At 37.6% G+C, this 10,926-nt stretch overlaps 1 protein-coding gene across 1 annotated transcript; it reads left to right on the top strand.

Annotated features, from left to right (window-relative positions):
• Window positions 1-5,110: 5,110 nt before the first annotated feature.
• LOC110867927 (cytochrome P450 CYP72A219) lies at window positions 5,111-7,475 on the top strand. Its single transcript, XM_022116985.2, has 5 exons — window positions 5,111-5,425; window positions 5,566-5,783; window positions 5,864-6,108; window positions 6,237-6,624; window positions 6,710-7,475. The coding sequence occupies exons 1-5, from the start codon at window positions 5,146-5,148 to the stop codon at window positions 7,133-7,135; spliced, it is 1,557 nt and encodes a 518-aa protein (XP_021972677.1). The 5' UTR covers window positions 5,111-5,145; the 3' UTR covers window positions 7,136-7,475.
• The last annotated feature ends 3,451 nt before the right edge of the window (window positions 7,476-10,926 follow it).

Genomic DNA, 10,926 nt, shown 5'->3' with positions numbered 1-10,926 from the left:
TGTCAAGACAGCTTTCCTTCATGGTGACTTGGATAAAGAAATCTATATGGAGCAACCTGAAGGCTTTCAGGTTAAAGGTAAAGAAGACTATGTCTGTAAGCTTCAGAAAAGTCTTTATGGGTTGAAGCAAGCACCAAGATAGTGGTATAAGAAATTTGAGTCTGTTATGGGGAAGCAAGGCTACCGAAAGACTATTTCAGATCACTGTGTTTTCTTTCAGAGGTTTGGTGATGATGATTTTATCATTTTATTACTCTATGTTGATGACATGTTGATTGTAGGCAAGAATGCAGAGAGAATTGTTCAGCTGAAGAAAGAATTAAGCAAGTCGTTTTCTATGAAAGACTTGGGCCCAGCAAAACAAATTCTTGGTATTCGGATTACTAGAGATAGAGCTTCAAAGAAGTTGCACATGTCACAAGAGCAATACATTGAGAAGGTGCTTAGCAGATTCAACATGGCTAAAGCTAAAGCGGTTAGTTCGCCTCTTACTCCCAATTTTAAACTAACCGATAAAGATTGCCCTTCTTCGAAGGAGGAGATTGAAGACATGGATAAAGTTCCATACGCGTCAGCGGTTGGAAGCTTGATGTATGCAATGGTGTGTACAAGACCTGATATTACCCATGCAGTAGGTGTTGTTAGTCGGTTTCTATCAAATCCAGGTAAGAAGCATTGGGAAGCAGTTAAGTGGATCTTTAGATATCTACGTGGTTCTTCCAAATTGGGTATAACATTTGGGAATGAAGAGCCAATGCTTGTTGGTTATACGGATTCTGATTTGGCGGGAAACAAAGACAACATGAAATCCACTTCTGGATATTTGATGACTTTTGCAGGGGGAGCTGTCTCATGGCAGTCAAGACTACAAAAGTATGTTGCTTTGTCTACAACTGAGGCTGAGTATGTGGCAGCAACAGAAGCATGCAAAGAACTGTTGTGGTTGAAAAGGTTTACGCAGGAGCTTGGCTTTATGCAACGGCGCTACGTGGTTCTTTGTGATAATCAAAGTGCTATTCACCTTGCAAAGAATTCTATGTTTCATAAGAGAACAAAACATATTGATGTGAAGTATCATTGGATTAGAGATGCGCTTGAAGACAAGTTGTTCGAACTTGATAAAGTTCATACCGATGATAATGGTTCCGATATGTTGACAAAATCTTTGGCAAGGGAAAAGTTGAAGATATGTTGCTCAATCGCCGGGATGGCGAACTCTTCCTCATAGGCCAAAAAAGGGGGAGAATTGTTGGGTTTTTGGGCCAATGAGGAAGCCCAACGATACTTTCTATGGCCCAATCTTATTTTTTTGAAGATGGATAAAAGAGAAGAAGCAGGGTTCATTTGGTTAACACCCTCACAAAACAACACAAAAAGAAGAAGAAAATTTTCGCTCATTTCCGTCACTCCAAAACCTAGCTGCAGAGGTCGTCCGTTTCCCGGAGTTTGAACCGTTGGATCGTTCTGATTTTTGGGCACAGTCATCTGCACACCAGGGCGACCTTATCCAACGGTGGGTTTGTCGAAATCAGGTCTGGAAGTTCGTCTGCACGGCCTCTGTTCGTAGCTGCAGAATTTCTGCAGAATTTTGGTGATTTCCTTCTTTTGTCTTTGTATTTGATTCCATATGCTTGATGTTGTTGATTCCAAGTGTATGATGATTATTGTATGCCTCTAGTAGACCTAGGGAAGACTTTGTATTGCTCTAAATTGGTGATAGTGGATTTGAAGCGGCTCTAGTAGTCCCGTGGTTTTTACTCTCCTTTCTTGAGAGGTTTTCCACGCTAAAATTTGTTCTTGTTATTATTGTTTTCGGGTTGTTTAGATTGTAGTTGGTATACCCTATTTGTTTGCATCCTCAAAGGTTCATTCAAGTTTGGGAAAATTCTTGGTCAAACGAAGTTTGCTTCCGCGTTTGTGTTTACCGTTTGTGACCGGGTTTCGCGTTTTTCCCATCACGAAAATGTACCCAATTCGGTAAATTCGGTACCGGTTCGGCAAATTCGGTAAATGGCCCGCTATGAATGATTAAAGTGTGAACTTTCACGACTTGATGTGAAGGTCCTTTCTATAAAATTTATAGAACTTACGCAATCAGGGAACTTTAAGTTATAAAAGTTAAAGGGATTTACCCGTACGGCCATACCAATAAGTTGTGACGACTCATTTGAGTCGCTCAACTTTCAATTCAACCAGCCTTGTTCTGATCCGTTACCCAACTCATTTGAGTCGCCCAGCTTGCCACCTCTTATAATAAAGAAATTTGGATGGTAATTAGATATCAACAAACCTCTAATGTGATTAAAATTGTGTCATTTGTTTCTTCACCGTCGTGTTGCTCTTCGCTCTATTGCTCTATCTCTTCATCCTGACCATCAACTATAGACTCATCATCCTGACTATCATACAAATTCAAAACGGGCTCGTCATTTGACTTTGACTTCCATTTATCTTCCATTTCTTTTCTCAAAGACACTGTCAACTGCCACTTGGCAGATCGCCAACTTTTCCGGTTCTCAAAGCCAGCAGGGAGGTCTTTCTTTGCCAAATCCAACCTGTTTTCAAAACAGAAAAATTAAAAATAAAAACTCACCTTAATAATTTTTAACAAGATTAAATATGATGCATGTAGTCTGTAAGGCAGAACACAATAACAAACCGCTATGCTTCAAATGAAATGAATAAAGATCTGAATCATAAACAAAAGTATAAATGTAGCAGTAAAAGGTCAATCTTATTACTTTTCCAAATCAAAATTCTTTTAGAAATAAAGCAGGGATTTTTCCTACTTTACATGTTTAGCATCCACTTTGACCATGTAATCATCTAATTAGTTAATTTGTTTTTGATGGCCAACATAAAAAACTTTTATTAATCAATACCACACCAAAGCAGATGTTAACGAATTGTAAATATTTTCAACCCAGACCTGCTTTCCATTCCCAGGAATATTCTCGTAAGCATCGAAATTGATACCGTCATTCATAGGTGGTAGGCTACCATTTGATACAGCAGGAGTAACGGCTTGCTGAGATGCAGCTGCCTTGTTACGGAGATGCGGTGGTGCGTAAGCGGGCTTAACAGGCGCCCCCGAAGGATTATTTTCGTAATTTTCAGGTCCTGAAGGTGCATTATCAACAACATCCGCCCAAGAAGTACTCATGATGTTTATAATATCTCGCAAAACCACGAATCACTGTCCATTTCTTCAATAATGCTAAAATACACTCCTCCAAATAGCTCGAAACACCAATTACATCTATAAATTAACCTTCTAACCAAAAGATCAATCCCTGAGAATATCAAACAGCTTAACAATACACAACTTCATCACTTCTATCAAATTATCTCCTAAAAGTTAGCAAACAGGCTTATGATGAAGAAGGAGTTGAATCGATTAACATCAAATTCATTTAATCATAACCTAACATCAATTTCATTAATTCAAGTATTCAACCATAACCTAACATCAAATTCGTTCAAAAACCTCCATATGTAACCTAATTTTCTACCTTCTAGACCTAGATTCACAAAAAACTAAACACACAGAACAAAATTGAACACAAATTGCAACCGTACCTCTCTCTAAACTAACAACGATCGATGATAATACGTACACATGTGAAGGAATAGCTGATAAATTGACAAAAAAGTAGGCGATTAAAGATGTGTAGCAATTGTTGTAAGGTCTGGAAGCAATAAACAGTGAATAAACGGAGAGGATCGTTAACCTAGGGATTGTGATTACGAATAGTGTTGAATTATGTTCTGAGATTCAGATTCTTCAATTTTGTTGTACAGAGAGATGTTGAGAGAGACTGAAGAGGGCCAGCGACGAGGACGTTTGGTTGTTTTGTCTTCAAGTGGGTCGTCGAGGACGTCTGATTGTTGCCGTTCGCGACGACGACGGGGTGGGGGGAAATGGAGGGCGGGGCGGCGACGGAGGTGGACGAGGTGGGGACGAAGCCCATACCGCACAGCCTAAGTCATCTCCAATTAATTCCAGGTTTTCGAATAAGACGTTTCAATTTTATTAGTAGCTAGAAAGTTACAGAAATTTCTTGAATTTATCGATTGACTCTACTTCCTACGATGATAAAAACCACAGAAAGTTATGAGTCACATAGCTAATGATCTATGGTTGAATTAAGAATAGGAATGACATGTTCCAAGAGAGGTGATTCCACCATGAAAATATTTAGTTTTTATGTAATATGGTGAGATATCTCTATGAAACACAAACCAATTTGTAACCCAATGATAAATGTTTTGGGATAGTGCATAATGCTTTCTGTAAGTGTCTAAGATTTAGCACAATTCAATTGATAGTTCAAAAGTGTAACAGTTCAACTCCTTATAGGTCTATCAAGGAGTTCTAGACTATCTTAAATCGTATTTTAAGGATTTGTTTAAACCAACCATATGTGGAGGATTTGTTTGAACCAATCATATGTGGTTTAATGCTTTGAATGGTAAATTTTGGGTTCCAAAGGTCTCAAGCTCGACGTAATGCTCGATATATTATACACTAAGATATTGTTAATTACTTACAAACCATATTTGAGGTTCGTGAAGTCCGCTCGAAACTTACACTGATTGCCTTTGTTCTTGGGTCACCCCTCACCCTATTTTAAGTCTTTGATATACTCATACTCATTTGGATTCATCTCTATTGTTTGTCAAAAGCAATAAAAGTGAAGATTATTACAATGTTCTTTGAATATTATTTGTTAGATAATATCAATGCTAGTCCATCTTTGTATTATAATAATGATAACAATTAAATGTGAAGATGACCAATTGAATCTAGCATTATGAACTCTAAAACGTTTAGCACTATTTTGAAAATATGTCTTACTTTTTGTGTGTCATGACATAGTTCGTAGATGTTCATAATACTGTATTACTTTTTTCATGATCTTCAATATAATTTAAAAATTAATTTAGGTTTTCCATGAGAAAGAATTTCTAACCGTAGTTGATGTAAAGGACGAAAATAATGACAACATATGAACTTGAGGGTCGTTTTATGTACTTATTGAAGGTAAAGGACACAATCTCGCAGTTATCCCATATATAAAGGACAACAAACACATTGACTTGATAAATATCCACACACCAACCGGAGAAACTAACTAATACACAATGGATGGGGCAACAAACACATTGGCTATCTCATGTGCTATAGTAGTTATACTATGCACATGGAAGATGGTAAACATCTTGTGGTTGAGACCAAAGAAGCTGGAGAAGTTCCTGATGAATCAAGGATTGAATGGAAACAAATACAAGTTTTGGTTTGGGGACATGAAAGAACTCGCTATGGTATCTAAACAGTCGAAATCTATGCAGATCAATATTGATGATGGAACTGGAGTTCTAGCACACACTGGTGCTTTCAACCTTCAATCTATGCAAAAATATGGTAAGCTAAGATTCCAAAATACAATTTAATTTTGTTAGAGATACTGTGTTTCTGCCAATATATTGTTATAAATCCAATTGAAATAACATATATGAATTTATTGATTCATTTCGTCGGACACACTGAGCAATCTTTTGCAGGAAGATGTTACATCACATGGATGGGATGGAACCCAAGAGTGACTATTATAGACCCAGACCTTATCAAAGATGTATTAACAAAGCTCAATGACTTTCGAAAGGGAAGAAGCAATCCATTCCTCAAATTTATAACAACAGGAGTAGTGACCATGGAAGGAGATCAGTGGGTTAAGCATAGAAGATTAATTAACCCAGCTTTCCATGTGGAAAAGTTAAAGGTATTTTGATATCTATAGTTAATTGTAATATTCCTTATTAAGTTAATCCTCTAATTGAATCACCGATATTCTTTACCTAGAATATGGTACCAGCTTTCCATTTGAGTTGTAGTGAAATGCTTGGGAAGTGGGAGAACTTAGTATCGTCGAACGGATCATGCGAGTTGGATGTTTGGCCTCATCTACAAGCTTTAACAAGTGACGTGATATCCAGAACCGCATTTGGAAGTAGTTATGAAGAAGGAATTCGGATATTTGAACTCATAAGAGAACAAAGTAAACTTGTAATGGAGGCGCTGCGGTCACCTTACTTCCTCGGATCAAGGTAAGTCACATATTCTCACAATCGTGTAAGTTTATACAATAAAATCTGGTATTTTTCCCAACAAGAAAGAGCTGTGCATTATATCTGAATAAAGCTAATTAGTTGTTTGAGTTATGATTTCATTATAGGTTTCTTCCAACAAAGAGGAACAGGAGGATGAAAGCAATAGATAAAGAAGTAAAACTTTCTATAAGACATATTATTGACAACAGGCTCAATGCAATGAAGGCTGGAGAAGGAAGTAACAATGAGGATTTGTTAGGACTTATGCTTGAATCTAATATCAAGGAGGTTGACCAATATCAAAACAAGAATCACGGAATGACCATTAAGGAAGTTATCGAAGAGTGCAAACTTTTTTACTTTGCTGGACAAGAAACAACAGCTAGCTTGCTTGTATGGACAATGATCTTATTGAGTAGACATCAAGACTGGCAGTCACGTGCTAGAGAAGAGGTTTTGAATGTTATCGGAGACAAAGATATCGATGCAGATAAGCTAAATCATCTGAAAGTTGTAAGTGCCTAATATTCAGTTGATGAAATGATCACGAATTATACTCGCATTACATCTCCAAATCATCTTATGTTTATTTCCACAGGTGAATATGATCCTCTATGAAGTATTAAGACTATATCCTCCTGTTATTGGGCTATTCCGAAAGGTTGACAAGGATATCACACTAGGAGGATTTTCGCTACCATCAGGAATTCAGATTGGATTGTCATTCATGCTAATTCACTACGATGAACAATTTTGGGGTAGCGATGCCAAGAAATTTAATCCTGACAGATTTTCTGAAGGAATCTCTAAGGCAACCAAAAACCAAGGCGCTTACTTTCCCTTTGGTTGGGGACCTCGAATCTGCCTTGGACAAAACTTTGCATTGCTAGAAGCTAAAATTACCCTCGCAATGATCTTACAAAGGTTCTCTTTTGAATTTTCACCATCGTACGTCCATGCTCCTAATATTATTCTCACCCTTCAACCCAAATATGGCGCGCATCTGATTTTCCATAAAATCTAGTCATATCTCTTCTTAGAGGATACCTAAATTCGGGTTCTATAATACGTGGTATGTATTAGTAAAGTTACTTTATCCAGAAAGACTTGTTCAATGTATGTTTACATGTAGGATAGGAACCTTACAGCAACATCACAAACATATATTACAAAAAGACTTTTTCAAAATAAGGAATTGATATGTACACAGGATGTTATCCAATTTCTACATAGCAATTTGTGCTTCCACTGGGTTCTGCATACTAACATGAATCAACGTGGGAATACTAAAGTATTCAATATCTTCTTGTATCAAGGAGGACTACTCTGTTATTTTCATGAATAGTGCTCTTGATCCACTTGTTTCCATATTTGAGGGTTACGTGTTATATCAAAGAATATCTGGTTGCTCAAATTTATGATTTCTACGGTTTGATTTATGGTTTATCGTTTAGAAAATTGGTTGAAGCGGTTAGGCGAACTGTCTCAAAATTATAAATTGAATGCTTAGTCTTTATTAATTACTTATATTTCCAATTAAGAATACACACGTGTTGTACGTTTTCATAAGAAGATCTATATATATTTCTAACCAGTGGGTTGCCCGCGCGATACGGCGGGGAACATAACACTTTAATTTGGTGATCTAAGGGGTGTGCATGAAGCGATTTAGTTCGGTTTTGAGCTATAACCATAACAAAAAATTTTATGTTACGGTATTCAAAAACCGAACAGTTTTAATATTTTGGTTTTAGATAATCAATTATGAACCTACGGGTTGCTTCTGTTTTTCTATTAGTAACGGAAAATTTAACTTGTGTAAAAAAATCAATTTCCGCTAAGTATCTAAGTTACATACTTTCCAAATGAATTACATGAATCTTTAGCTCAGCTCATTTTTCTTAATAAGCGAATGCTTTAAACTTGAACTCGGCTTATAGAAAACCGAGCCAGCCAGCTCATTTTTTTTTATTTGATACTCAAGTAAAAGTCAAGTTTTCTTTACCATTAACTTAAAAAGCCCATCCAAATGTTCGACAGATGGTTTTTACAAATTGAGCGTTTTTTTTTTTTTTCGGTTTTATAGTCACTTTATCCTCCTTTCTTCTAGAGCATCAATGGCTTCTTTAAATCATCACAAGATTTGCATCAAAGTAAAACTGAAAATGTATAGACAACTGACAAGAACCTTAAAGACAAATAAATATATGTTTCTTTTAATCTTGAGAAACAGAATAACTTAGATTCTAAGATCTACAGATCAACAGATTGGCCTTTGTCAAATTAATATCTATCATACTTTCAAGATTGTGAGTCTGTATGATAACATAACACAAAAAATGCCTCGGAATATATGCTAAGATAGTAATGCAGGATGTCTAATGTTGTTCTTATAAAGCTAGTGTGGGAAACAGACTAATACATCAGAACGATCCTTCATGTATGTTCCAGACCCATATCGGCAGTTGGTCAACACAGTATGCAAAATCACTACTTTCCAAATTGAAGTTCTAACATTTTAGCTAGAAATGGTTTATGTGGAAGACAGCACACGACAATTCTGCTGTGTTTAACCATAGCATTTATCATCCATTTCAATAAAAAACATAAATCTCCACCCTCTTCACCCCAATCCTCCTTGAGGCTACAAAAGAACACAAACAGATGGTTGAAGAATGAAAATTTATAACGGCATGCATATACATATATGTGTATACAGAAGACAAGAGAGAGGGATGTGAATGAAAATTTATAACTGCATGCATATACATATTTGTTGGTTTATTACTCCTTCTAATATGGACATTTGCGAGAAGTAGAATCAAATGCTCCATATTGTCACGAGCCAAATATTTGAAGGTCGCAATGTTGTGGGTTGTGCTTGAACGCTTGGGTTACAGTCCTGGACTTTATCGGGGGACTGAGTCAGTGTCAATGAAGAGGTGTACGTGCCTATTCGTGCAAACGACGAACTCACCACTGGTCGAGAGCTAGCGTCGCTATCCTGATGAGTCCAAGGCAGGACGAAACCAATGACCCACACAAAGAAGCGGGAGGAATTGGCTTGTCCCAGGAATTTGGGGACGACACATGGGGGTCGAAAACTAACCCTGTGACCGTTGGTATTAGAGCAGAACAAATCTCGGATACGATGGAACATGACTTTTAACCAAATGAGCTTAACATTTAGAGTATGGTTACGCATTGGTGGTGGGAGAAGACTAAATATGGGTTTGGTTTGGCGGTCTTTGTACTCCGCGAGTATGAGTTTGCGGTTTTCACACCTAATCTTGATCCAAATCACTCGTTTGTTTTCGAAAACCGTGTGTGTAGTGTGTTTCCAGTCTTAGGAAAGACTGGCTGTGCGCGAAGCTGTAGTATATGTGGTGCTCGCGAAGGGATGAGTTCGAGAAAGTAATAGAAATTGGCTCGTGCAGAACCCCTACCGGGTTCACACAAGGCGGTCTGTTGGTACTTAGACTATAGACTAGGTCTTTTATAAGACATTGACCCAGACTAGGTCGCGTCTTGCCTAATTCCCTATAGTTGTGGCTCTGATACCAATCTGTCACACCCCAATCGATGGCGGAAACATCGGGGTGAGCCACTGAGCGAAACAGATTGTCCAAGAGATTACATAACAACTATATTATTACCAAATCCTTAATGTTAATATCCCATACTACTAATAGATAAAGCACAAATAGTTATTACAGACATTGTTCTCAAAGACAAATCGTTGTTCCGACAACTCATAAATCATTTCGTGGGTTTCCAGACCACCTAATCTTGATTTCCACATAGTTCACCAAACATAAGCATCCTAAACACCTGTCACATACGTTAAAACAAAGTCAATACACATAGTGTAAAAGTGAACATACAAGTTTAATAGCATAATAGTAGTGAAAGCGATTTACTCATAACCAGCATGTAACACGTAGAAATGTGAAGCATGTAAGCTATCGACAATGAAATATGCGCAGACATGACTGCGAGTTGTAGAATGCGCAACACATACTACCACTGTGACACGTGAAGAAATACCCGTAACAACCCCTGTCCACGACAGGTGCTGAGTCCAAACTATAGTACTATCGTTGCTAAGGTGTCATGCAACAATCACTGCGTAAACATAACATACAAGCATTCATCGAATAACACGTATAACATGAAGAATGGTTAGCGTATAAAAAGTGTTTGCGTTGTGTGTCGATGTGATTTGATATAGGTAACGTATGTAACACCCAAAAGTGCGTTAAGCAAAAAGGGATTGAGTATACTCACAGTTCAAGTTTAATAAATAAACACAAGCTTGGATTGAAGGGAGCACTGGAGAGTTAGCCTGATCACGGTACGACAGTATAAGCGGTGAACAATGTGTAAAATAGCATGTCGGTGAGATGAGAAAACGAATGGTGGTTTGAGTGGATGGCTGTTCGGTCGGATGGTCATTCGTATTCGTTTGAGGGAAGTGTGTTTGTGGAAATGTTGAACTTTTGAAGTTTTCGTTGTAATGTAAATAAAGTCATTCGATCGGATGGTCATCCGGACGGATGGCCGTTCGATCGGATGGTTATTCCATTGAAACTGATGATCTTTGAAAATTTTAAAAGTTTAAGTGTTTAACTTGTAAAATCAAGGCACCTGATCGAATAGTCGTTCGATCAAATGGTCGTCCGATCGGATGGCTATTCGATTGGGTAACCTTCCGTTTGAAACTTTGTGATCTCTGTTAAGTTGAAAAGCTTGCGGTTTGACCGAGACGGTGTGACAATGTGTTAAACAACGGAACTCGCATCAAGTCCAACTCGT

Source organism: Helianthus annuus, chromosome 7 (assembly GCF_002127325.2).
Source record: "Helianthus annuus cultivar XRQ/B chromosome 7, HanXRQr2.0-SUNRISE, whole genome shotgun sequence".
In the NCBI taxonomy this organism is placed as follows: domain Eukaryota; kingdom Viridiplantae; phylum Streptophyta; class Magnoliopsida; order Asterales; family Asteraceae; genus Helianthus; species Helianthus annuus.
Note: the sequence above shows the minus strand (reverse complement) of the source record. Positions and strands in the feature narration are given on the sequence as shown.

Coding starts and splice junctions, on each gene's coding strand:
- LOC110867927 (XM_022116985.2), top strand. CDS start 5,146: ATGGATGGGGCAACAAACACATTGGCTATCTCATGTGCTATAGTAGTT. Junction 5,784..5,863: donor TCCATGTGGAAAAGTTAAAG/GTATTTTGATAT, acceptor TTCTTTACCTAG/AATATGGTACCAGCTTTCCA. Junction 6,625..6,709: donor AGCTAAATCATCTGAAAGTT/GTAAGTGCCTAA, acceptor TTATTTCCACAG/GTGAATATGATCCTCTATGA.